The sequence below is a fragment of the Perca flavescens genome, chromosome 2 (assembly GCF_004354835.1).
Source record: "Perca flavescens isolate YP-PL-M2 chromosome 2, PFLA_1.0, whole genome shotgun sequence".
Lineage (NCBI taxonomy): Eukaryota > Metazoa > Chordata > Actinopteri > Perciformes > Percidae > Perca > Perca flavescens.
Window position 1 is genome coordinate 12641157 of NC_041332.1, and position 27755 is coordinate 12668911.

General features: G+C 40.9%; 2 protein-coding genes across 7 annotated transcripts; one reads left to right on the forward strand and one right to left on the reverse strand.

Moving 5' to 3' along the window:
- The first annotated feature begins 428 nt into the window (after window positions 1–428).
- Window positions 429–14228, forward strand: zgc:112980 (uncharacterized). Of its 6 annotated transcripts, XM_028592372.1 has the most exons (21): window positions 429–537; window positions 1048–1240; window positions 2610–2718; window positions 2811–2904; window positions 3922–4072; window positions 4196–4304; window positions 4412–4537; window positions 4684–4746; window positions 4845–4967; window positions 5063–5218; window positions 5339–5392; window positions 6880–7106; window positions 7207–7286; window positions 8241–8318; window positions 8427–8504; window positions 9144–9248; window positions 9341–9446; window positions 11241–11313; window positions 11500–11507; window positions 11599–11659; window positions 13857–13946. In XM_028592372.1, exons 2-20 carry the CDS (start codon window positions 1057–1059, stop codon window positions 11646–11648), a joined length of 1974 nt encoding a protein of 657 aa, XP_028448173.1. In that variant the 5' UTR covers window positions 429–537; window positions 1048–1056; the 3' UTR covers window positions 11649–11659; window positions 13857–13946. The 6 variants fall into 6 exon arrangements, with proteins under 6 accessions (XP_028448173.1, XP_028448163.1, XP_028448182.1 ...); XM_028592362.1 differs by lacking the exon at window positions 11500–11507 and having other exon boundaries at window positions 13857–14228; XM_028592381.1 differs by lacking the exon at window positions 11500–11507 and having other exon boundaries at window positions 11603–11659.
- A 112-nt stretch (window positions 14229–14340) lies between these two features.
- On the reverse strand, window positions 14341–25401 carry smcr8b (Smith-Magenis syndrome chromosome region, candidate 8b). Its single transcript, XM_028592349.1, has 6 exons — window positions 24682–25401; window positions 23038–23450; window positions 20753–21501; window positions 19186–19653; window positions 17128–17632; window positions 14341–16125 (listed from the first exon to the last, which is right to left on the reverse strand). The coding sequence occupies exons 1-6, from the start codon at window positions 24856–24858 to the stop codon at window positions 15678–15680; spliced, it is 2760 nt and encodes a 919-aa protein (XP_028448150.1). The 5' UTR covers window positions 24859–25401; the 3' UTR covers window positions 14341–15677.
- Between the last annotated feature and the right edge of the window lie 2354 nt (window positions 25402–27755).

Consider the following 27755-nt stretch of genomic DNA (forward strand, 5'->3'; position numbering starts at 1 on the left):
TTTGCCTTTTTAAATAGGAAAGCATCCATCTCTGGGTGATTCATTATTGTAAAATAGATGATGATCCAGTAGAACATGTTATAATCTTAGGATCAAAAATACGTTTTGAAGAAATTAGTCGAAAAATAATTAAATATTAGGGCAGGGTGTTATGTATATTTATACCTGTTCATGCAGTTACTTGAGAGAAACTTAGCTGACATGAAGGTGTTTTTTAATAAAGTTTTTATTATTATTATTACTCCAGCATAGTACTTAGCATTAAAGTGAAACAGTAAGAAGGAGAAAATAAGAAATAACCAGTTAAACAACTACTGAAAGAAACCGGCTTATCAAAAAATATTTATTTTTTGTATTAATTTTCTGAATGTATTCTTCTTCTACTAAGTGGCGGTAATGCACCTATAAACTGGTTTTGCCAACCGCCATTAAACCCGACAAAGAAGAAGTGAAAAGCGTCGTATCCGGTGACGTTGAGACTAGAGAACACCGGCGCCAAAAACAACTTATTTACTTTTATTTGATCGGCCAACAAAGGTGAGATAACTCGCTCATAAAAGATAACAAGTATTTAGACGTGTTTTAATTGGTTTACGCCACTATCCTTTGTAGTTATAAGTAACTGTTGACACAGTTTGACTAACTGTTTTAACACGTATTCGTCCATGTTCTGTTTCTGCCTTGAGTAAAGCTAGCTAACGTTCGCTTCTTAGTAGGAATAAAAACTTATGTGGTCTGTTTATGAAAGTTAATAACAGAATAACACAGCCAAGACACACTTCTAAATTCAATCCAGATGATATGTCGTGTACATTTGATTGATATGAGCCCGGTCTTTTCCCAAAATCCTAACAAACCAGCCTGTAAACTTTCAGTCAGGAACAACCATAGACTGTTAATATTTGCAGTCTATGGGAATAACACATGAAGGGTTTGATGTGTGAGTGATCGCTCACTCAAAGACCATACCAACATTTTACACCTAGTAGTAGCCTATACATATGGGAGTTGATGATTGCCTTTTCTTTCCCGGTTTTTATGTGCTAGACATTTCTGATGTGTACATCGGTGGACGCTGGAGAAGTCATCATCATCCTCAGTGATGATGAAGATGAAATATGCAGTGATCCCTCGCTTCTCATTGTGGAGGTGGAGGACGTGAAGAAGAGTGGTGATGAAGATGAAATATGCAGTGATCCCTCGGTTCTCATTGTGGAGGTGGAGGACGTGAAGAAGAGTGGTAACAACTGTTTACATTACTCACCAGCATCCTGTATGTCAGGGTTGTTTATGTCAGTGGTTCTCAATGTGAGGTCCAGGGACCCCCAAGGGTCCTTGAGGAGGTTCCAGGGGGGTCCCAAGCAAAAAGGGGAAAGAAAGGACTCCACCTTGGCCCTCAAGTGAGTAGATGGCATCTAGGGGCTGAGTCTGGACGCCAGGTTTCGCAGCTGAACACTCGTTCGGTGGCGTTGTGGGCCAATCAGTGAAACATCAGTGAAAGAGGCATGGCCACTTGATAACCCAGAGGATGCCATCTCTTACTTGACCATCCAACAGAGTCTTTTAGCAGTATGTCTCAAGTTTGCAAATAAGAGACATTTACATCTAGTCCTACAAAACAGTAGTCTGGCTATCACCAGACCAAGCTCAATCTTTTAAGATTGAACATTAGTCTGGGGAGTCTGCTCTGTACTTTCTACTGCACAAGAGGCGTGATCAACGGGCATAGTTCAAATGACTCTGTACGCAATTGGATAGTCCTTCAACTAGGGCTGCCCTCTCTTAGTCGACTAATCGGTTGTTTTGGTCTTAGTCAACTTACATGTCTTTAGTCGATTAGTCATGTTTGATGCTTTTTTCATGCTGAATGACTTATTTCCAAGAAACATACGAGCACATCGCTGGTAAACACAAGAATTAAAGTGGTGCTTTTGCATGACTCTTTGCGGAGAAACTCAAATTTACAGATCTGTCGATTAAATCAACTAATCGATTAGTCAATACAATTGAATGAGTGTTAGTCAACTAAGAATTTCTTCAATCGAGCACAGCCCTACCTTCAACTAATCAGACCAGCGATCCGGGTGACGTCGTAAGAGACAGCGGCATCAACGGGTTGCTGCGCTTCAGTGCCCGCCATGTTGAATGTAAACAAAAAGCTGCCTGGTCGCTTCTCTATTGTCATCGTGTTAAACCCGCCAATAGTGCGCCAGGTGGATAAACCAGTTTGTGATTGGTTCCCACAAATTTGTAACGGAAGCAGGATAGATAAACGTACAGGTTTCCAGCCTGAGCTGCAGGGCAAAATCAAATCCCTGGCAGATCGGGCTGGGTTTACCCAGTCTAACAAAACTGATCACTATAATTCCATCCATAAGTAACACAATGACACAATGTATGACTATTTTGATCATGGATTTCATACGCTTTCTGTAATAAAACCTCTAAAAGCAAAAATTCTATCAGATGGTGGACCCTGGGAAAAAAATCTTATCAATTTGGGGGTCGGTGGTCTGATTTGTGTCAGTTTGGGGGTCCTTGGCATGAGAAGTTTAGGAACCTCTGGTTTATGTTATAAGTAGTCACCAGCTGCTCTTCTTCTGTTTCAGACTGTGTTTTATCTCCCACTGCTCTGGATGAAGACCTGGTGGTCACCTTCTCCCGCCGCGCTGAGGTGCTGCCTCATGCGCGCTACGACTGTCCCATACATACTTTTACGTGAGTAAATTGCCGCGCATACTTAGTAAAATATTACTCAGTGCTTGTTGCCCCTCCATCAAAAGTAATCCCTTCTCCTCTGTCCTGCTCAGGGCTACAGATTGTATTATCAACACTCCTGTGGCCGGTAACCAGCTGATGTGCGATCAGTGTTTCTGCTACATCTGCGACAAGCTGGCGTCATCGGTATGTGTTGCCGTGGTCTATAAACTGTATATACGGCCTGATTAGCTTACCAAGGAGAATTATCCACAGTGTAAACACACAAAGGGATTTTACAAGATTGATTGCTTTTGTCAATTGTCGTCTTTAAAGTTAAAGAGGTGAAATGTTATAACTATAACAGTAAAACAAATACAACACAGTGGCTTTTGTACAACTTCTTTTGTTGATGTTGACACTCATGGAGGTTTATACTAACCTTTCAGTCGAGTGATCTCTAAAGGAACATCCTAGTTTATAAGTCAGGTGTTTCCTTCCTTTACTGCAAACATTGTTTGGCTTTAGAACAGCCACTTAGCCAGCTGTCTAAGGCTGGCCACACGCTGCCTGCGTGGCGTGAGCGTGGTGTTTCTGTTGTGTGTCAGCTGCGTGGATTTTTTTCTTTATACACCAAAAACTTGTCTGATGTGGCACTGCTGCTGTTAGCCTTGTCTGGACACATGTATGTTTCCCATTGATTTACTGCACTCAAGCAGTAGTATACTTCATGTTAAACATAAATATATACTGATTTGATTACAGCAAAGATAACGTTGGCAGTATTGACGGCAAAATAGGCTACAGAATATTTCGTTCTGTATTGACAAGTGCAGTATTTGAAAATCAATAATATTTTTTTTAATTACATTTATATCTGCATTTATGTCAAAACCTAGAGACTTTCAAACAACATGTCATTTATTGATACGTATTTGTGTCAAAATGCCACAAACATCTTTTCTTATTCTATTTTGAATGGAAACGCCTCCAACACGCTTGCGTGTCGCGTGAAAAATAGGCGTCGGCATGCTAGCATGCACGTGTTTTCGGCGCGGCTCGAGGATAAAAAATTGATGGAATTGAAAAGAGCATTGTTAGCAGCTGTGCTCTGGACAAAATGAACACATTTATTTATAGATAAAGATAATTTCAAGTTTTGTATTTAAGAGAGGAAAAAAAACTCACAGCTGCATTAATGTTGTCCTGTGTGTGTGTTTTCAGTGTTTAATGTGGAGTCAGACAGGTGTGTGTCACTGCAACAGCCACAAGAAGAGCAACTTCTGGAACCACCTGCGAGACTGCGTGCTGCTGGGAGGACTGAAGACTTTCAATCTCACTCTGTCTGAAATAGATGCCCCCCTTCGACACGCAGGTGCTCGCTCTCTCACGAATAAGTGGACATCGCATTCACGTTTGGAAAACCTCAGACGGAACCACTTGTTTGACTAATTAGATGTTATTTCTCTGCCCTTGGATTTGTCTTTCTCTTGTCCAGAGACGATGCTGCAGTGGTTCAGACAAGGGCTCTCTGACCGGTTCTCTTCCTTCCTGAAGGGAAAGATTGTAGAGTTGGAAAATTCCAGACAGAAAGTCCTCTTATACGAGTGAGCGATGGAGCAGAGTGTCCAGAATGTTAAAACAATACCGTTATCCTTAAAGTCCCTAGTGTTAACATGTGAAAACAATTTAGATTTTCTTTACTTTTTTGCAGTTACCTACCTGTGTACGATTATGTCTCATCGTTCCTGAACGCAGCAGATGAACAGGAGCACAGAGCTGCTGCCATCATGAGACTTGGAGCTGCTGAGGACTTTATTGGACATTTTCAAGTCTCAGGGTACACACACACACACACACACACACACACACACACACAAAACATAGCGTTTTCTCTTCTAGTTGAATGGTTATCTTCACAATTTTTACTATTTTCTTTTTTTTTTTTTTTTTTTTTTTTTTTTTGGCTACCATGATTCTCTACAGGACTGTCCCCCTACAGTCTCCAATGAGTAATGCTGTTAAAGCCAAACTGGTGTTACTACAGAGGTACACACACACACACACACTCACAACCCTGTTGCCTGTCTGTTACAGATTTAATTTGTGTGTTGACCTTCTTCCGTGTGTGTGATGGGGTTTTTCAGGGTAATAGCATCCGTGCAGAGACAGATGGTGATGGCTGATTTTACCCAAGAGTTCATCCACAAGCTGCAGGATTTTTACAAGAGATTGTGTTTCCCTGCTGAGCTGAAGAACATGAAGAACAGGTGTGTGTGTGTGTGTGTGTGTGTGTGTGTGTGTGTGTGTGTGTGTGTGTGTGTGTGTGTGTGTGTGTATATATATAACTTTGTGTGTGCTTCAGCCTGTGTGTTCGTCCTTGGGATGATGTCCTGCTGGTGTCTGTGCTGAAGGGTCAGAACGTGTCGGGCGTTCGCAAAGACAAAGGCAAGAAGGACGTCCTTTCTGAACAGATTTCTGTAGTTCTACTGAGAACAGAACTACTACAGCGACAGCAAAGGTACCAAACGGATACACAAACACACACTTTCACACTTCTATAACCTATAGACGCACGCTCTTTCCTTTTTACAACTGTTAATGAAGCCAAACCTGGCTGTGTTCTAATGTCTTCCTGCAGGTACCGAGAACTGTGTCGCTATATACGAGTCGTCAAGACTGATGATATTGAACTGTGAGTGCTGTGTGTTTTTAAGTTTAATTTCATCCCGTATTTAACAAGGATGGTCTCTTTTGATGGAATTCCTCCAACACGGAATATGAAAATGTTAGCGTGGAGAGAAAAGTGAGGTTTTAAAATGTCAAATTTAATCAATTACTCAACCACTCAGTTAATTGTATGTGGTATAGACCAAATTGCAGTAACTGTGTGGAGATGTTAGTTATGATAATAAGTTACACAAAAGAATGTGTTATCGTTACAAAAAAAACATGCCTGAGCTGGCGCATCATCAAGTTTACCGGCCTTCAGCTCTACTGTTGATATCTAGTAAGGTATCTATTAAATAAATTAGATTGTTTGGCCGGGTTTGCTCAGTTGGTAGAGCAGGTGCACATATGTAGAGGTTTACTCCTCGATGCAGCGGCTGCAGGTTTGACTCCGACCTGCGGCCCCTTGCTGCATGTCATTCCCCCTCTATCTCCCCTTTCATGTCTTCATCTGTCCTGTGAAAATAAAGGCCTAAAAAGGCCCAAAAATAATCTACAAAAAAGAAAAAAACAATTTGATTGCATTTAAAAGCTTGGAGACTATTGGGTCTAAAGCCAGTGATAGACTTAAGCAGAACTTTTATATCGTGAGCGCGATGACAAATAAAGTCACTCAGCATAGAATGTGTTATTTTGTGCAGGTTAAAAAACAATATTATAAATCCGACTGAAAATGGAAAATGTACTGTGAAGCTTCGTAAATATTTGTTTAGAAAGTCTACTGTAGCAGCTCCACTGCTGTAGACCTCTGTTCACAGATAACCACAAACACACAGGGAGGAATATTTGCCAAAGCTCTTTATTTGATGATCGCATCAGCAATAAATTGTCCCACAATCCGTCTGGAGCTCCCTCGCTCCCACTTGGCCTGAGGCTCTCGGTCGCTATGGCAAAACTTGCGCTGTCCAGCCCACCACACGGTGTCCACGTCTCCTCTCTCACAGTCAGCCATCAAGAGCTTGCTCCGGCTCACTACTGCTTTAAAGGGAGAGCATGATTAGACAACTCGCTGCAGCTGTAACAATCAGTCCCTCCCTGCCTGCTCACCTGAGCCACCACCTCCTCCCCACACTCCCTCCACACCTCCACATCTACATTTTTAATAATTTTAAAATGGCTTTCCATAACCAGCCAAGTTTTTATAGAGGGGAGCCTTTTTAACAATATTATGTTACAGTTTTGGTTGACTAATTGGGTTTTCTTTGTTTCAGTGAACTGGTTGACAAAAAATTTAAAAATATAGTTCTTCATACTTCAAAATTACATTTTTTTTATTCCATGTATATTTAAGAACCAAAGCAAAGCACATGAAGGTTCAGAATAAAAGTAGTAGTTATTACAACTTTGACCTTTCAAAATAAAATCTCAGGCATAGATTAACATATTATTTAGATTAAGACATGACTTGTGACAAGTTGTTAACTTGCTGTATGTGTTTTGTTTCTCCGGTAGCCTCCAGCCAGTACAAGACCTCCTCCCTTACTTCATGTGCATGGAGGGGGACTTTACGTCCAGCGTGCACAGTTTGTCCCCCTCAGTGAACGCCCCCGCCTCCCGTTTTACTCCAGATCTCTTCCTCTTTTATCTTCGCATCTTTAAAACAGCAACAGCACCAAAGCTAGCCGTCATGAGGCCAGAAGAGCTCTGCTGTTCTGATGCAGCGTGGGAGCCAATTAAAGGTCCGACCTAGATAAATTATACATTTGTAATTATAACACTTATTTTATTTTATTTTTTATTGAGTTTCTCATAAGAAGTCCAACTTGCTCCTCTCTCTAGATGCTGTGCCACTGACGTCTGCTGCGCTGGTGAAGTTTGCTCTCAGGGTTCAGAGATGCAGCTCTGCCGTCTTCACTGACGTAAGTCTACTTTGTCACTGTTCGGTAACAAATCAACACATGAGAACATCAGCTTTTTATCACTTAGAAAAAAATCTAAATCCGACTTGTGCAGGGTTTTGTAGCCTTAAACAGACTACAGTAATGGCTTTCTCTCTGGTCTTCCCTCTTTAGAAGGCTGTGGAGTTTTAATAAAGAGACTGTTACACCTGACTTAATATCACTGCAAATGTGACTTTTTTTCCACTTGACATTTTCATTTGAAGCAATGTGTGCTTTCATTTAAATTTTATATATTTTTCAATAAATAGCCATAATAGTTCCCCGCTTTGTGTGTTTCCTTCAATTATTTTAAAATAAGCACTTGAATTATAAAAAAATATCTCACCATCAATATTTGAGCCTATTTACAGTACAAACCTTGCCAATGAACTATGAGGACAAAAAAAAATTAATCACACATTTTTTTATTTATCGTTATTGAGGTAAAATGTGCATTGGGATTTTGATTTTAGGTCATATCATGAGACTTGACTCAGACTTTTGAGCATCTCTGCTCCCAGTAAACAGAATTGATGTTAAAGGTTTCTTGTATCTTTTAAGATTTGCTCTATATTTTTTAAAGCACTCAATGTGAATAGTCTTTTACGTACACAGAAGGCGTAGGACATGCTAGGAGCTACGCAGACCTCTCAGGTCATCTGTTCAAAGCCATCTTTATTCACTGGCATGGCATATTGAGGACTTTTTAATAAAACCATTTTCCTTTTCTGTTTTTAATGAGTGTAGTCTTTCCATGCTATTCCTGCCATTGAATAGTGAAGCATTTCCCTGTGTGCTTGTTGTGACAGAGTGATTTGTGAATGCCTTTTTCTTTTCATTCAAACCCATTGAGTCTCTCCCATGTGCATGAATGTGCTATATAAATAAAGGGTTTTGATGTGTGATTGTACGTCTGCTACCTTTCTGATCCAGTCTCACTGCTGGACCGGTTTACTCACAGTCGTCAACACACACACCGCTCTCCCAGAACCGAGCTCAGAGTTTCTACAGGTATGTATTTCTTGTTTATTAACAGCTCGTTAATGTTTTGGTAATTTTTCCATTTATTTTTGGCTGTAGTTGTTTTCGTATTTTCTGACTTTCATGTCTGGACTTCAGGAAGCCAAGCATGTTGTGAATTCGATTCTGCACGATCAGTTCTGCACGAACTTACTGATCCCGGGATTCTTTCAGAAGGTAGGTCTGTTATGATCTCCATATTTACACTCAAATCCATGGATTTTTTGAATGTACATTTCCATACGTGATTTAAAAAAATATACATTTAAATCTTAGTTTGCTAATCCCTTCCTAGACAAAGCAGCTAGACAAAGCTTAGATTTTGACATATATTCGTCACACACACGTTTTAATGAAATGTTTTGTCTACTGAGCTTTTTGTTTGTAGTCATTAAGCCTTAAACACGCTTGTGAAAGTCACCTTCTCTCCCAGTAATCTTCAATGTCAGAGGCCCAGTCATGTTTAAAGGTGGATAATTGGCTTCTTAGAACATGAAACATCAGGGGGTCAGATGTAATGTGATAAAGTAGATGAACAGCCTATATGTGTTTTGCCTAATTTTTTTTTGCACTCTTGCCTAAACTCTAAGTTGTTGTCCATTATCCCATCCTCTTTCAGTCACTCCGTTTTACCGATTTGTACATAAGTAACTTTTAAATAAAAATCAACACATTTCTTTTTTTTTTCTTAGATTATTAACTTCGAATCGTTCTAGAGAGAATCGCAATGCATCTAAGAATTGATTATTTTTCCCACCCCTAGCGCGTGGGTAACGTTATAAACTGTTAATACAGTGTATGTGTTTGTGTTTACAGGTGTACCCAGATCAGGCCTTGTTGCTGTTGGTAACAGGGGCTTTAGGTTTGAGAATTTGTAAAGCTCCTCTGAGTCCGGCCCTCCCCGTGCTCGAGACTTTTAAGGTAGTCTCCTGATGTCACATCCTGTTTGCAGACATTTAGTAGCAAGAGCTGACTGTCACGCAGTTTTATCCAATGACATTTCTGTCTCTCAGGAGAACACTTGGGCGCTCGCGTGGCTGTGGCTCAATTTATCCTCCAACCCAGAACGCCTCAGCTCCTTTTTACAGGAGATCTCTCAGGAGACGGAAAACACAACAGGTGTGTGGGCATCTTGTCTTGATCATGAATCAATGCACTAAACCCTCAACATCAATATTTTGGGGTTGAATTGTACAAAAATAGACAGAATCTATTAGTGATTTATTATTTATTTAAAGTGCTCATATTATGCTCATTTTCAGGTTCATAATTGTATTTAGAGGTTATATCAGAATAGGTTTACATGTTTTAATTTTCAAAAAACACCATATTTTTGTTGTACTGCACATTGCTGCAGCTTCTCCTTTCACCCTGTGTGTTGAGCTCTCTGTTTTAGCTACAGAGTGAGACATCTCACTTCTGTTCCATCTTTGTTGGGAGTCGCACATGTGCAGTAGCTAGGGAAGGACTACTAGCCAGTCAGAAGCAGAGTATGAGGGCGTGCCACGCTAGCAGCTAGGCGAGCATTATAACGTGTGTTACAAAGTGACGCACGTTTGTCTCTGAAGTAAAAGCTGGACTACAATAGAGCTGTTTGGAGCAGTTTGTGAACAGTGTTTTCTGTTGGAGATGGGAAGTCCCTTTGGGGTGGACTTTGGGCTTTTTCACTTTGTAAACCTATAACATGCACAAAAAAGATATATAACACAATAAAGGAAAGGGAAAAAGCCTAAAAGCATAATATGAGCACTTTAATGCAAAAATGTCTTTGGTTCTCCTCAACTGAAATAACTTACAAGTTATTTGCACCATTTAGTCACATCTAGTGGCAACATGTAGGAACTGCAGCGACTTGCAGCCCCTCACGTCTGTGGCACAGCCAGCATCACTGCCCTAAAAGCTTCAGTACTCAATCAAAAGTCTTAGTCAGGTCGTGCAAAAGTGTCCGAGACCGCCAGTACGACGGCAGAATCTGGGACTGAGTCCAATAATTTATAATTTTGACACAATAACAATTCAACTTGTCAGGTTAAAGTTCTCTGTGTAGCCGGAGTCTGTACTCAATTGTCAAATTCATAGTGAGGGAAGTCCCTTCACTGTATAATTGTGAGTGGACTGAGTATTTGTACAACAAATCCAGCAGAATGATGCAGCTGAAAAAAACACAATCCCTACTCAAGCTATTTTTTTTTTTTTATAATTTTCATCTTATATTGAAATAGAGCTAACAATTATTTTCATTATCATTTATTTTCTCAATCGTAATTTTCTCAATGTCCGAGAATAGTGATAACATGGGTCCGAGGTAATGTCTTCAAATGTTTTATCTGGTCAAAAGTCCAAAACCCAAAGATCATTATTATAAGATAATTATAGAAGACTTAAAGTATTCAAATTAGAATCAGAACCAAAGCTGTAGCCATTGAACTTTTGGCATTTGTCTTAATTAAAGAATTTAGTGATTATCAATGATCAAAGGAGTTGATCGGATAATTGTTGGGTCTTTGTGAAATTATTTGAATCTGTAAAGTGTCCTGAGATAACTCCCTTTATGATATGACACGACACTATAGTTAGTTTATTTAGAATGAAATAAAAAGACATATAAAAACAACAAATCATCATCTACAAATCATCTCAGTAAAAGCCTTTTTTTCTCTTCTCCCTGGCTTTCTCAAGATAACTGCTAATTTATGTTTCACAAGTTTCAAACAAAATTGAATTGAATGTGCGTCCTCATGCACGTGCCCATGAAACACAAGATACAAACACAAGGACGCGCTCATCAGTACATTTCTCTCCAGTGCCCATAGTGGTCAGTAACTCATTACTGTATTTGTGAATGAAGATGAAACGGCTCGCCTTGTGGCAGGAACCAAACATGGCTTGTCTTTGTTTCTCTGTCTCCGTCAGATGGGGAACATTGGTTAAGCTTTCTTCGCGCCATTGTTCCCACTCAGTCATCTTCAACAGAGTACTGGGACCAGTGAGTCATATTTAATTAATAACTTGCTACAACAGAATCAAGACAACCCTTTTGAGGCAGTGAAGTTCAGATTAGGTTTTCTCTTGTATACTACTTAAACTGGATGATAACAGTTGGCTAACGGCTGTGGATCTGATCTGTCTGATCTGCCTTGTTTTGCATGTCCTCTCCTGATGTGGTGATCAGCACCTACTGTAAGTTTCTCTGTCTCACGTGGCGATCCTTCATGATGGGTGCTGAATGTTGTGCTGCTGATTTAACTTTCTGTATCTCCTCCTCCTGTAGGCAGGCCAGTGGATGTTCTCCTCAACTCTTCACAAGTGAAGGCCCTGTAACAGTGTCAGCTGTAAGTTGCACAACTCTCATCAGCTGTTCCTCCTGTTTTTGTTTTTTTTGTTTATATCAGAATCCACTTTTACAGGAAAAGTCTGCAGTGTCTTTTTCTTATTAGCGGTGGGTCATATCTATTTTCCTTTTTAAAGGCACCCCACGGAGCTTTCACTTTCGTCCACTTAAACACATCATGTGAATGTGTGTCAAGTGCATTTTTTATTTATTCAACGTGTGCCGTTTACGACAGATAATAGTCGTCTTACTCCCTGCCTTGTATTGCTCAATTTTATGGCCCGTTAGTGCCACCAGCTGTCTATCAGGGGCACAGTGTTAAACCAAGGGGATGCCTGTTTGCTTGCATGCGCTTCACATCTGCTTCACATTGCTCCATAGAAAAACTCCACCGGCTACCTTTAACACCATTGTGCATGAGCCATTTACTGAGCACTGATTACTCCTTTTTATTCTACAGATACCAATTTATTAAACCCGTATTGATGTTATTGGGGGATATGGAGCAGTGAAATAGCTTGTTCATACTCCCAAGATTGTTTGGAATATTTATTTAAATATGGTTCTTGAAGGTTTATGAAACTAGCCTGACCAGCCAGACCCACATCAAGATGTTGGGTCTGGGAACTCACCATTGGCAGGGCTCAATCCGAGGGGCGGGATAAACGGTTGTCTTTCGAATTCCCCCTGCACTCATAGCCAACCAGAGCAACGCTAGTTGATAGATTAAACTTTTGCCGTATCCGGTCGGCAAAACTCCGAACACATTTTCCTTTTTTTAAGAATGACTTCAGTGCCGTTCTTTGTTCTTTTCTCAAAGAAAAGCTGAACTCCAAGTCTTCCAGAGTCGCGGCCAAAGCCGATTTGAAAGGCCGCTGTTCGCCAGCAGCGGCAGCCATCGTCTTTGTTTTCAAGTAGCGGGGAATTCACACGGAACCGTCGCAACTCTGCCGTCATTATGTTAAGTTTGGTTTTTCCAGCTCACAAGCCAACAGAGAGTTGCTAGACTGAACCGGGCTGCAAATTACATTTGCTGCCGCTAGGGTGCGTCTAGATTTCTAGGCTATTATGAAACCACACTGTTGACAAAACAAGACAAGAACAAGAAATAACTAATAAATGTTATTTAATGTGGATCAGTCACATCTGGCCTATAAATTATGTGTTTAATAACTACAGTCTCGGTGCTGATCCTATTGATCGTATTCGATCAGTGCATCGCAAATGTGAGAAGTTAGAACAAATTTGGCTATTTAAAGTGCTCATATTATGCTCATTTTCAGGTTCATAATTGTATTTAGAGGTTATAGCAGAATAGGTTTACATGATTTAATTTTCAAAAAACACCATCTTTTTGTTGTACTGCACATTGCTGCAGATCCTCTTTTCACCCTGTGTGTTGAGCTCTCTGTTTTAGCTACAGAGTGAGACATCTCACTTCTGTTCCATCTTTGTTGGGAGGCGCACATGGGCAGTAGCTAGGTAAGGATCACATCAGCTAGCTGTTTGTTTCTCCAACTTCAGTTAGTACAAGGCAGGATTAGCCGAGAGACTTCTTCGAAACGAGGGCACACTTCCAACTTTGCGTGGAATACCTGCAGAACAGGCACATGGAAGTAGATTATGGTGAAGCATTGTTGTAGTAGTGTTTTGCCATTGAAAACGAGCTAGCATGCTAGCGTTAGCCACCTCGTCTCGGCTACTGAAGTAGAAAGCGGTGCAGATTTTGACCGGCTCACCCGGAGACTGATGGCAGGATACATTCAGAAACTGTATCTCACTCAAAACAGCATGGATGTATTTTTTTTTTTTTTTTTGAGTTTGTATGTGTGTGGAAGCACCAGAGACACAATAATAATAACACCCAAAATCCCAAATTTTTCCATAATATGGGCACTTTAATTTAAATTAATCAATGAATCCTAATTGCTTTCTATTTATATTCCGTGTCAACTAATTGATTGACTAATCCTTTCAGCACTAGTACTAATAGAGTTTAAAATAGTCAGAGGAGATGAGTCATATTTTTGTCTCCCCTCAGGCCTGATCAGTGGTTACAAATACCATTTACACATTTGGTAACATCCAAACTGAACCCAACTGTAGGTTTTACTTCTCAGGTGTACATTAAATCAAACACCTCCTATCAAACAACAGCTGACGTGTTTTTTTTAAATTAATATTTCTTTGTCCTTCAGGTGGTTGCAGCTGGGTCTGGTTCCCCGCTGATGTGCCTGTCAAACACCGAGTTCGCAGCCCCCTCTCCTCCAGACTGAGCCGAGTCGAGAGCAGAGCAGCAGATGAATGTGTGTCTGAATTTTTATTCAGACATCAGAATGAAAGACAAGGGACTTCAAACATATCCTCGTTCTTCAGCATTTACCGTTCTAGAGACACTTTATGTCGCTTAATTTTCTTTAACGACTTCATCAGTTCAGTATGCTGAACTGCATACAAGTTTACTTCTGCACTGTGAGATCTTTCTTTTTTGAGATGAATTCCTGGATTACAAATGTTTATAAGAGGCAATCATGTTATGTTGGTAAATAAATGGAATTTTTGTTATGTAATATTGGTAAACATGGAATTTAATTTTTATGAACCACTTGGCTAAATTATAGAAAAGGAAAATGAAGTGTTGGTTGCTGAATTATTGTTTATATTTAATTTGGAAGCTCAGGGTAAAATATATGGTTTTATTTCCAGAGTTAATATACACACGCTAAACTCGGCTCATATTTGCATCAATAAAATAACAAATGTAAAAGTACAGTGTTAAACACACGGAGGCTGTTGTTCTGGCATCAGCTGCAATTTAGAGTGAACAAATCACTACGTCTAATTAATAGGTTCTATAATGTTCATTAATTACATTACAACAATCCATTTTCTTTTAGGTTGTTTTCAATAAACTACTTCTACCTTCTTGAAAACTCTGCTGCCAGACTTAACAAGCCTTTAGCTGCAATGACTCCAGTTTAGTTTGATTACACTGGCTCCTGCCAGGTCATTTAAGAATCCATTTAAAAATTTGACAAAACTAATCTCAACTCAAGGTACACTCTTTTTCCAGAGCTTTCAACTGCATGTCATGTCTTTAGCAGTGGAGTTAACTCACTTGGCATGAAGTTGTCACAACAGCTGAGCCGTCTCCATGACAAGTGAATAAACTCCATACCCTGATGAAAACGTGTTATGCAGTTGAAAGTTCTGGAATAAGTGTACTTTAAACCTGCAGTACACTTTGTCTGTGTGGTACAACTGCAATTTCTGCAGCTTAGATTGTGAATGTTACAAAACCATCAAATATGGCAAGTATAATATGAGCCGAACATAATGTAACGTGTAGCTCATTTAAAGTCTAGGTTGATTTTTAAAATGATATAGAAGATACTCTTTTCAGACAACTTCAAGGAGAAGTTTGACATTTTAGGGCATTGGCTCCCCCTCCTTTCTATACTGCAGCTAAACTGACAGAGCAACAGACATAGTTACATTCAATGAAGTTTATAAAAGTAAATAATTACCATTCTGTGTAGTTCTGGATCAGTGAGAAACAAAAACTACAAGCAACAATAGCATGCTGGTTTAACATCTCAGTCATCTCAGATCAGTAGCCTGTTTGGATTAAACAGTGTTCATATGTGGCTCAATTCTCTTAAATGACATGTGATTCGGTAATACCTATAACAGTAACATACTCCAATAAAAAAAAAAAAAAAAAAAAAGTACTTCATCTGCTGAGGCTGCCAGCCTGTAAAAGTCTTTGGTGCCAGTGAGGCACTAGTGCATGTGTCCAGTAATCCAGAGATACATCATGGAGTAAAAATCATGCAAACACACATTTAACACTGCAAATAAAAACATAAGTGTGATTCTTCAGTGGCAGATGACGCCAGTCTGCATCAGTCAAAAACGATGACAAACCAGAAACCCTAATGAGAAACCAGTGTTGTTGGTTGGAGGTAATATTACACACTATCTTCATGACTAGTCAACTGTTTTTGTCCATCCAGTGTTTAGGCTGCATATGTATTTCTGTGCAGGTGCATTGAGTTGTAAGAGAATCTTAAAACCGGTGGTCCACGCCCTGTGTGGCGCTGTTTGATGAGGTCGCACAGGAAATGCATCACTCTCAAATCGCACTCACTGCTACAGATCCCTCGCGTGACCAGGAAGTCCGCTCCCTCTGTGCCATTGTTGCCTCCAGCAGCGGTTGGATGTTGTAACGCAGGACTAAACGTGTACAGCAGAGCCTGGTTGGCCAGTGCAGTCAGGCAGCTCTCCAGGTGCAGCAGGTAGGTGATGCCTCTGCTAATGCGGGCGTAAGGGACAGCCAGTCTGCCGATGAGCGAGCCGGAGTATGACGGACAGCGCAGCGTCCTCTGGTCCAGATCCAACAGGGCCAAATAACGACTGTAGCGAGTCAGAGAGTGAAGAATGCTGGCTGAGGAGCTGGAGGACGATCTGGTCAAAAAGGAAAAGGAGAGAATGTAACGGAGCAGAGTTCATTCGTTCTTAACTTTGTCTCAAAACAGATATTTTTCTGCATTATGCATTAGAAGACGCCAAGAGTATCGGACAAGGGGACATTTTTTTTGTGTAGGAAACTTTGTGCTCCATTTGGGCTATGCACAATTAGGTAGAATAATACATTTAGAGCAGCAATAACTGATTTTTTAACCAACACGATGTAAACACTACACTGACATACATCACCTTATAAAGCTGAAATGGTGAACATGTTGGCAAACAGTGTCTTGATATTATGTCTTATTTGTATTTTTGTATATTATGTTGATATGTTCCTAATGTGTATATTGTTGTCTCTATTGTACAGTATGTGTCTATATTACTATTTGTCCACTGAATGTTTACTACTACTTGTTGATCTGTTGAATGTATAGAGAGTTAACAGACTGGGTAAACCCAGCCCGATCTGCCGGCGATTTGATTTCGCCCTGCAGCTTAGCCTGGAAACCTGTACGTTTATCTATCCTGCTTCCGTTACAATTTTGCGGGGACCAATCACAAACGGCGACATTGGCGGGTTTAACACGATGACGATGGAGAAGCGACCAAGCAGCTTCTCGTTTACATTCAACATAGCGGCCACCCGAGCGGAGCAACCCGTTGATGCCGCTGTCGCTGCTACATCACCCGCATCGTTGGTCTGATTGGTTGAAGGACTATCCAATAGCGCCTCTTGTGCAGTAGAAAATACAGAGCAGACTCCCCAGACTAATGGTCAATATTTAAAGATTGAGCTTGGTCTGGTGATAGCCAGACTAGAGTTAACACCTACCAAAGTCAAATTCCTCATGTATGTAAGTATACTTGGCCAATAACACTGATTCTGAAGATGACAGGGCATCTCAACATAAAAACAGTAATGAGGGGATGAAAGGGAGAACACATTAAACAATATAAAATAACTAAATGTTTTCTAACGGTTGCCTGTGACTGTACCGGTGTATTCCTATCAGTCTCCAGGTGAGCAGGTCGGTCAGCTGGAGCGGCGTGGTCAAACACGGCATCACGGCGTTTCCATCAGGACCAGGGGACGGCAGGAAGAGACTCAGAGCGTCCAGCAGCTTTGTGACCAAACTCTCGTCTCCTCCGATGACGACCAGCGGCCGGCCGCTCAGGAGACAAAACACGGCATGCTGGGAGAAGGAGTTCTGCTTGAGGAACCTGAGGGCTCTGAGTCCAGCCTTCCGTCTCCTCCTCGGTTTCGAGCGGCTGTTGCTGTGGACGTTTTGGGTGGGAGAGGGCGGGTCCGAGGAGCCGGTGAAGCTGGTGCAGTCGGACGCCTCGTCGACGCTCGGCAGCCGGAGAGGACCGCAGGGCGGAGACCAGCAGTCAGCCTCCGCCACGGCAACAGGAGGGGCCAAGTGGACATGAAGCTCGGGCACCGGCTGGACTTTCTGACGGACTTCAGACCACTGAGGCGTCGACTCCACTGCTTCTTCAACTAACACAACACAGTCGTATTACATGTTAAAGGATATTTCTAGTAGTTATTTTAGTCGTTGTGTCCCTCATTCCAATCAGTAATAATATTAACTTTGTACCACCGACTAAAGAGAAGTCCAAGGGGGAAAGAAACATGAGCAGTCAGAGGCTCAGACAGGTTTTAAACCACGAGAAAACCAAGGCAAGCAGTAAACTGTTGGTTGTAAACATCCATCAGAGGTTGCAGACCGACTGACAAGACTTCTCTCGATCAACATTATAAATATTTCGGTTTCACCTCCAAATGAAGTGTTTAGATCATTTGACTAGTTCATAACCTGCACCACCAGACTTTGCCGTGTTCCCAGATGTTAGCTATTAATTTGCAGAGTATCTTAACTGCTATAACTGCAAGGTACAGGTTACCAAAACTGCAAGCTTAACAGGTATACATTCTCATTTGCGCCGCTTTCAATCAAATGAATGAATAATATGAGATAAGGTGTGTGTGTGCAATTGGGCATTGTGCAATACAGAAGTTATTGACCACAGCGTGAGTTAACAGGAAATGTGCAATTATTATCAAAATTAAGTGCAATACGAGGTGGAGGATGTGTTGTGGGTTCTCTTCTGTTCTTCTGTGTGGTTTATTAGATGTTCATTGGATGAGATAATGTATGATTAGGTTTCTATGTAGGTTCACTATATGTTTTATTGTGTGTTTATGCTGCGATGTGTCGCCATTTCGTTTCTCTCGAATGCCCAAGACAAATTTCTCCTATAGGAGACAATAAAGGCTTATCTTATCTTAAGTAAAAATAACAAAAACTCAAGTTGTAATAAATTGAGTTAACCTTTGATAAAATATAACTGCAGACATATTACGTATCTGTAATAAAAGAAAAGTAATGAGTAACTTACTGCATGGAATAAATGACGTGTATATTGTTATTGAGCTTCAACCGCCAAGCACTTCTGAAAAAGCATACCGACACCTTAAGATGATAACATTACATTTCAATCTTTCTTCTCCTCCGCTTGTTTAAAACTGAACACTTCAAAACAGAATTTCACTGAAAATGGTCTAACCAGGAGCAGAGTGGACCGGTGGAAACGGCCTTATATTTTCTTAAAACACTGTAAATGAAAGTGTGGACGTAAGGTGTTTTCACATGTAAACAGATTTTCTAAATTAGCTGAATAAGTGTGCACGTAGCCTTAACCCTCCTGTTTTCCTCGGGTCAAATTTGACCCATTTTCAAAAAGCTTCTATAGTAAAATAAATGATCAGTTCACTACTTTCATTGAATTTTTTTTTTTTTTTTTCAATTTTATAGCATTTGAAACAAAAAACTATAAAAGAATGCTGAAAAAAGTGACAAAAAAGTCAAGAAAAGATTCAAAAATGTGAAAAAAAAACGTCAAAAAGTGCAGAATTTTGTTTTTTTTACAAAAAAATTTAAATTTTGACCCAGAAAAACTGAAAGTTTCCTGGTCGACGGGAAGACAACACAAAGGTTATATCTTGTTTAAATGGGGCTTAAGACATGAACATTGTAGCAGATGTTTTACCTTGCAGTAGTTTGGACGTCTTCTCAGGACTGTTGTCATCATGGACTTTACTGCTCTTCAAACATTCAACGATCTGCTCCTCTTTGATTTTAATCTCACCATTAACAGCTGTTTGCTTTAAGGTTTCTTCTCTGTCAACGATACTGCCATCTTCCCCAACAGGCTCTTTGTTTTCATCCTGATTTACTAAAGTAGTTGCATTCGATGTCTTCCTCTCCTTGAGGGCATCGTCAGATTCACTCTCTGTCAGCATCGCCTTCCCATTCTCGACGCCGTTACTCAGCAGTTGGTGCTCTGCTTCTTCCTCTGTGATGGCGGTGAGGTCGTCAGGAAAGATGGACTCGGTGGTACTCAGTACCTCGATGCTGTCCTCGCTGTTGGCTCGTCTGGCGTACGCTCTCACATGCCTGGCGCCTGAATCTCCTGTGGCTCGCCTGCAAGAGGTGTCCGTCATCCCAACGGGAGTTTCTGTTGAAGAGAGTGAACTGTGTCAGCTGGTCCGGTTGTCAGAGAGAGGCACGTCTGAGGGCAATATACTGGAATATGTTTTATTATTATCAATTAGTTAATCGTTGGATCTATAAAATGTCAAAAGAGAGAAAAACTCCCATCACAACTTCCCAGAGTCCAGAGAGACATCTTCAAAGTACAAAAGCAACAGATTTACCAAATTTACACAGAAAAAAAAAGAAAATTGTAAAATTCGAGGAGCTGGAACCAGCAAATGTTCAACATTTCTGCTTGATAAATGACTTAAGTTATTAAAGGTGCCCTGCCACACGTATTTAATTACTTTGTGGTAATGTCTGAAGTTCTACCATGGACTCTGTAACATTCTTTGTGGAAAAATATGCCTTGGTTATCTTGTTTCAAGCCATTCTAGCGTGGTATAGAAAGCCTACAGGAAGACTCAGCTCGATTTCTGCCAGTTCTCATTAATATTCAACAAGCTAAGCTGTTTGAATCTGATTGGCTAACAGCTAGCCAAGGAGAGCCTGGCTGTCAGAATCCTTTACCCAGCCCAACTGGGTGAGCTAATGAATAGTAATGAGCTCAGGCAATATGATGTCAGAGTGACCAGCTTTTGTAATTGGCCTGATTTCTCTGCTTATTTCTTTTCAGTGACTAGAGCTGACAGAGGAGGGAGCAGTTCATCTTCACATTCACCACATAACACAAACACATATGGACAAAACATATTTAAAAAAATGCAAGTACAAAACGGTTTTGTATGGCAGGGCACCTTTAATTGATTACCAAAAATGTAGTTGGATGCTTTTCTGTCAATGTAATAATCAACTAATCGTGTCAGCACTGTGCTGTATTTAGCTAATAAAGACTGACATTACCAGCTCTAACGGTTGATTTCGCTATTTCTGTTTTCAGAAAATGGATGTAATTTATTATTTAAAATGTTAATTTTTTGGGGGGATTAATTGTTAGTGTGTAAAATGTGCAGAAAATGACACCATATCCCAGAGCCTAAGGTGAAAACTCTATAAATTGACACCTTCAGTCCAATAAAACAAAGATATTGAATTTTAATAATCAACTGATTGTTTCATACCTCTGCTGTCAGATCCAGCGACGCCACGCTGCGTCCGATAAGACTTCTCAGTCCCGAGCACTTCAATGCTGTCGCCGCTGCTGATGCTTCCTGTCATCTCCGGGGCAACGTTGGGGTCAGGGGTCACTGTCCCAGCTTCTCCTGCCTCCAGTTGGATGGGAATCTCCTCCACGCAGGAGAAGAAGGACTCCAGGCTCATCGGTTCTGACTGGAACATCTCCAGGCCGCTCTTACTTCCTGCCGTCCTCTGCAGCTCCGCCTCGGCGCTCTGGCTCTCCTCCTCATCTCCGTCCTCTGGGCTCCACAGCTCGAACAGGAAGTTGGTGAGCGTGAGCCTCCTGGACAACGACCGCGTGGCACAAGCTGTCCGCAACGCACTCCTGTCGCCACGCAGGCGGCGCTCTGTGTCAGCGAGCTGCTCCTTGGTCAGCGACAGGAAGTAGTCGTTGCAAAGCTCGTGCAGAGGCTTCAGACGTCGCTCAGACCTGCAGGAGGTGGAGAGGGGGGGGCAGGGCTCGGGAGGTAGTAAGGAGGTCGGATCAGCGAGGGAGTCAGTTGGGTCGTAAGGCAGAAAGTCAGGCTGTTTGAGCTTCCTGTTTGGGTAGGAAGTGACCTGGCGGAGGAGGTCTCTATGAATTAAGATTGAACGCTCTACAGCTTCAAGCTCCCCTGCTGCTTCTCCCTCCTCTGTGAAGCCATTCGTCGGCCTCTGAAGTTCGGTCTCCTGTAGCAGAGTCAAGCGCCTGTACCTGAAACAGAGTCACAGAGAGTTCATTTAGTCGGTTACTTAGAGAGGAACCTGTACCCACACCCCACAGGGGTCCTGGCGTACATCTGTACATCACTGCAGCAAGGGAGAAGTTAAACCCACTGAAGGCCAGGCAAGATTTTCAGGGGGTCTTAAACTTCTGCTCAGAGCAATGTGGGTGTGTACAGAGTAGACTAAACTTGATTTACATAACCATCGCTCACCTGTGAGCTCTGCTGCATCTGTTTGTGTGGGACAAATTACACATTCATCATTCTATTTGGTACATGCAATCAGGTGACCTCACATACTCCCAAAATAGCAAAGTGTTTTCACTTAATCTGGCTAATTAGACCTCTGCTAAAAAGGTACCGGCACATTATGTTTCCATCCTACTGTGTAGGAGAGCTGCATTTTACAGTCTGGTAGTGTGATAATGTACTAAATATTGTGATGAACCAAGCTAAAAACAAATATTTCTACATTTCCAAACAGTGCACAGTCCAGTCAGAACAAATGTGAACTCTGATCTGAGAGTCTGCAGAATAAGCCAGATGTACTGTAGATTGTAGCCTGACAAGCCAGACCCACATCAAGATGTTGGGTCTGGGAACTCACCATACACCATAAACACCTCCATAAACGGTTGTCTTTCAAATTCCTTCTGCACATAATAGGATAGCTCTACAACCAGGCAGAGCAACGAAGAAGGTAGCGAAGCTAGCTGATAGATTAAACTTTTGCCGTATCCGATCGGCAAAACTCCGAACACATCTTCCTTTTTTAAGAATGATTTCAGTGCCGTTCTTTGTTCTTTTCTCAAAGAAAAGCTCAACTCCAAGTCTTCCAGAAGACCACCGTTCCCAGCAGCAGCAGCCATAAGCCCCGCCCACCGACTCTATACACGATGTGATTGGCCTGACCAGAGTTTGGTTTTTCCAGCTCGCAAGCCAATGGAGAGTGCCTAGACCCCCCTGGCTACAAAATAAATTTGCTGCCACTAGGGGGAGTCTAGATTTCTAGGCTAGTAGATTCATATACTGTCTATGAGTAGATTGCACCAAAACAGGAAATGCACGCAAAATTGTCATTTGACTGTACCTTAAGAATGATAAAGTTTGAATTTGTCCGTCGTAAACAGGTAAACAAGTGAGTCTGTACACTACACACCAAGAGTTCTTTGAAGAGGTCTAATCTGTCTAAATAAGTGAAATCATGTGTGTGTATGTGTGTGTGTGTGTGTGTGTGTCATTGGTGTCCACTGCTGTAAATATGTAGTAGAGCCCAACCAATACCAAGGCCAATATCAGAGATGGGGCCCATATATCAATAATGATATATGGGCTAATATTAGTTTAGGCATTTCTGTACTGAAATGTCCTTGTTTCTTATTGAGAACATATAGGCCAATATTGATATATCTGTAATAAGCTAATATTGGCCAAGTAGCCAGGGTTGGCTGCTGATGTATCAGCCAGGCACTAATACATAAACACATGTATATTGGTAATTTCATCAAAGTACATCCTGATCTTACGCAAGCTCCTGTAATTTTCTCTGTAGCTCCATAGAAAATGCTTGTCTGTTTCCCGTCTTGAGGCTGTCGGAGGCCTGAGAGAAGCACGTCGACAGCTCGGAGAAGTTCTCCATCAGCTTCTTCTGGTCCGAACACACGTACGCCATGCAGAAGGGACGCACCATGCCCCGAGCCTCCAGGTCATACAGGGTCATGTGGTGAACGTAGGCAAACGCGTCCTCCGCCGAATCTCCCAGAACCACTTTGGAGTCCTCGTTGAAGTTGAGGCGGGGGCCGGGGGACGCAGGAGGAGTGTTGCTGGGGCCGGACGCCTGGTAGTCCACAGACATGATGCGAACAGAGAAGTGGTTGAGGTCAAATGATCCGATGACTCTGGGGTCGTCCGGTATTGTCAGCACAGGCTTGGGCCCCACCTGGAAATATAATATAAATGGATAGAATTGTAAATTAAAAAAAAACTTATTAAAAATCTTGGGTGCTAGGAACTTTTTCTAAAATTCAATGTAGGCTAGTCTAAAATTATTAATTGATTGATAAAAAAATATATAACATAATATACATTTTATTTTTATCGATATACAGACAGGATGTACTAGACTTGCACTAACCATGTACCAGGCAATATTGTTGTGTATTTTCAAAGTGACCGATTGGTCCTAGTTTTTAGTTTTAGCTCAGTTTCTATAATCTTTAAAGTGGTTTGTTGTGTGATTCATGTGTGACTTGGCTGTTGTAGTGCAACAATTTCACACTGGGAGTAATAAAGTATTCTATCATCTATCATCATTATTTGATTTGTTTGGTTGTCACTGACATCTAGAAGACATCACCATTACTGTACTTTCACAAGTTTAAATGTTCCTAGTACCAATTCTGAACTGGGAAAGAACTGGTTCCAGTGCTATGGCCCTAACTTTGTAGAGACACTCATTCCTCCCAGATACCTAAAGTTTTAGCTGCTAATATTATGATTAGTTTTGTTATTGTTTTAAAGAGTATATGTAGTTTGTTCTCAGGCCTCTCTTGCCTCTTATAATCTCTCACACTCGGACATCTATTCATTAGTGCATGTATAGGGTCCTGTTTGTGTATGTGTGTGGTTTCCGGGCCTGTGTGTAATGTGCAACAACAACAGAGTTATTAAAGTATGTCTTCTTCTTTCTCATAAGAGATCGTAATCTCACTGAGACTTCCTGAATACATTTTCAAGTCACTATTAGTTGCGACACCATTACCGTGACAGAAACTGAGCTGCACTATTACTTTTGTGGAGGAGAATGCAAACAAACAAACAAAAGTAAAGATATAAGTTAATATCAATATTCCGAGCTTCATTTTTTTATGAATTTCAATTATGAAACAGAGTAATTCATATGTGAATGTTGTTTGGCCAAAATAATTAATGTGTATCATCATTGAATCCTAGAAGGCTGCACTACAGAACTATGACACTGCACACCTTATTCTATTGTCCTACATATCCGAATATGAAGCTCTAAATCTTATTTCCACTGTTGTCCTTCCAAGATAACTAGCCTCCATCATAAAACTATAAAACGAGTAAGTCATTTTAATGATTCCCAACACTATAGCCGACCAGTATCACAACAGGTCCAGCTTATTATCCAAACTAAAAACACACACCTGCTCTGAAAATTCCGCCACCAGTATAAAGTCTCTGTGAAACTGGGCTGAGGTGGTCCAGGGGTTGGATGGAGGCGAAAGGGGGACAGAGAGCTCTTCAGGTAGACCCTCGTCCTCCTCTCGTTCCCCAAACCCCTCAGTGGCGGTGAAGGCCAGCAGGTCCGGTGACCCGATCATCTTCAGACCGTGAGCGGTGGACCCATGGAGGATCTACTCAGCGGGGCTGAACCTGGGGATCAAACATAGATCTGTGTCCCGGTGCGACCCGGCCTTCACTCGGTGAGTCAGCTGTTCACACGGGACGCCACAACAACAGCAGCAGCCGATAGTTAAATACTTGTTGCGCAGTTGTCTTTCAACCACAAAGCGAAAGCTGTACTAAATTACAACTTCAAGTATCCTGTGCGCTTCACGACAGTCACGAAAACAAGCGGCGTTTTCAGGAACAGACGCCAGAGAAAACTTAACGGAGAAGCGAAACTTTCCTGCGGGCGGCAGTCACAAGGTTAGGTACCTTTTTTTCCCGGGATTTGTGTTCCTCTTTCTAGTAATTAGAGAGCTAATGTTCGGGCTAAAACGACTTGCATTTCGGTGTCATGTATTTGACCGGCAAACTGAACTCTCTACACCCATATTTAGCCATGTGACAGACGCCGGGGACCGGGGACGTGCCGGTGCCGGTCTACACTGAAGCGGCGCTTCACGTAAAACCAGGCTGAGGTCAAGAGTCAAGTCAAAGACGATGACGAAGACTTCCGGTCACCAGTTTCAAAGTAAAACCTATTCTTTTTTTTTTTAAATCCGCTAAAATTAGTCCTGCATTCAAAAGATACTTCACTGAAATTACAAAAGTACTAGCTAAGCATCATAATATACTTAAAGTACCAAAAGTAGAAGTAGGCTACTCCATTATACAGAACGGCCCATTTTAGAATAATGGTTATTATGTTATTAATAATGTTTGATGCATTAATGTGTACATCACTTTAATATTGCAGCCAGTAAAAGGTGGAGCTAATTTTTTATTTCCAAATAAAAAAAAATAAAAAAAATGTATTACATAATATACTGCTGGGTAGCTTAATAATGTTTTATAATTTGATCACCAATATATTTTGTATTACTAAAGTTATCATATAAATGTAGTAGAGTAAAAAGTACAATAGTTGCCTCCAAAATGTTGTGGCGTAGAAGTATAAATATACTAAGGTAAACTACAAGTAGACCACCTCAAAAATGTAGTTCTTTAATAAATATACTTAGTTACATCCCACTACTGGTTACAAAGTGTTAGTTGAAGTGGATTTAACTGTATGATAATTTTGGAGGATGTAGTTTGTGGTGCTGTTGAACTGTATTCACATATAAACCAGTAAAAGTTAACAGTAAAAAAAAAAAACATGCACCACTAAGGCTAAATGTATGAATTAGGAATGATTTAATGAATCAAAACAGCATAATACAACTACAAAAAGTAGCCTCATATGTCTGATAAGTTTCAGCACATTTAAGGATAAGCTCACAATTTTTTCAGAATGAGGACCGAAGATTTTGTTCCTCATCACTTATTGAAATCTTTAGGAACGGATCTCTTCTCTGCCAGCATGCAGGAGGAATTATTACATTGATCAATAACTAATTTATCCATGTCACATGTTGGCAGCCATCCATTTCTGTTGTTATCAGGCTATCAGTGGATGGTAACAGTTATCAGCTGGCTCTCACATGACATGATTTTAGCATTTGGATTGACATTTGCATGAAATTAGTGCAAAACGTTTACAAAGTTGCATGACTCTCCTCATCGGGCAACACCGCACAGAGGATCATCGGCTGCACCCTCCCCTCCCTGAAGGACCATTCATCCATTCATCCCACTGCCTCAGCAGAGCGAAGGCAATCATCCCAGGCTGCTCCCATCCTACCTGTCTGACCTGCTGCCCTCTGGCAGGCGCTACAGGTCAATCAGGACCAGGACAAATAGACTCAGGAACAGCTGCTTTCCCCCAAGCCATCACCACACTGAACACACACATGCACACACACACATTCACACCTTCACATACGGACCATGTGCAATAACTAGTACTTTTAGTGTGTACATTTCTTTCTATTTTATGATTGTTGTTTTACTATTTATTTCTTGTCTTTTTAGATTCACATTTATGTTACTGGGTGAACTGCTGCTAAAAATTGTTCATTCATTCATTCATTGTTCATTTGTACAATGACAATAAATCTTCTGATTCTGATTCTTGTATAAAAAAGTTTAACATGAAACACCGGGCTGAGACATCTTTGTGACACTCGGTTTTCAAGTTTGAAAACAATCATTTCGAGGCAACTGAGCGAGAATCTAAACAAGTGTTTTAATTGTTATTAGCAGTTTCACTCTTCAATCACAGAAAATCAATTTTTAACTGAAGAAATGGCCACAACATTCATACGGTATTTAAAAGCAACTGCATAAAATGGTTAGGCAAATTTAATCATAATCTAAAGGGTTGTTACCCAAACAACAGACTGAACACTAAACAAGACAAACAAAATACTGCACACTTTAACCTCCAGTATGATAAAATATATACTCGGCTTTAAATAAGTCCAATTCAGAGACGTAATGGTTTAAGAAGTGCATTAAAACCTGTTGGTTTTCAGCAGGTCGTTTTTCTGCATAGTTAGAATATATTAAGAGATTTAAGTAATAATGCAGAGCACACACTATCAGTAGAGGCTAGAAAGAATGAATGCACTTCAGCAATAAACTTTCCTCTGATGTTAATAGATATACTGAATTGTATGTGACCATGCTGACCATCACTGACTCCCTGTGAAAAATAATAATCACGCAAACTTAAATGCACACTTATGTCAGGCACATCCTGAGGCATTGTTTCAAACATCTTGATAAACACTTCCTCAGCTCCTTTCCTTGGCACGTCTCCTTTCCTCGGAGTGATTATTATAGCTTGATTATCACTTTCACATCTGCAGTCTCTCTGTAGCTTCTCCTCCTCCAGTTCAGACATCAGTCCATGGCGCCTGCCATTTTGTCACTCCAACTGTACCCTGTT

Excerpts from the sequence above, each read along its gene's own strand:
- zgc:112980 (XM_028592362.1), top strand. The coding sequence starts at position 1,057 with ATGTGTACATCGGTGGACGCTGGAGAAGTCATCATCATCCTCAGTGAT. Across the intron at positions 5,219-5,338 it reads CTACTACAGCGACAGCAAAG|GTACCGAGAACTGTGTCGCT; the intron begins GTACCAAACGGA and ends GTCTTCCTGCAG. Across the intron at positions 5,393-6,879 it reads AAGACTGATGATATTGAACT|CCTCCAGCCAGTACAAGACC; the intron begins GTGAGTGCTGTG and ends TTTCTCCGGTAG.
- smcr8b (XM_028592349.1), bottom strand. The coding sequence starts at position 24,858 with ATGATCGGGTCACCGGACCTGCTGGCCTTCACCGCCACTGAGGGGTTT. Across the intron at positions 23,451-24,681 it reads TGGCGGAATTTTCAGAGCAG|GTGGGGCCCAAGCCTGTGCT; the intron begins GTGTGTGTTTTT and ends TTATATTTCCAG. Across the intron at positions 16,126-17,127 it reads AGACTGATAGGAATACACCG|ATCGTCCTCCAGCTCCTCAG; the intron begins GTACAGTCACAG and ends CTTTTTGACCAG.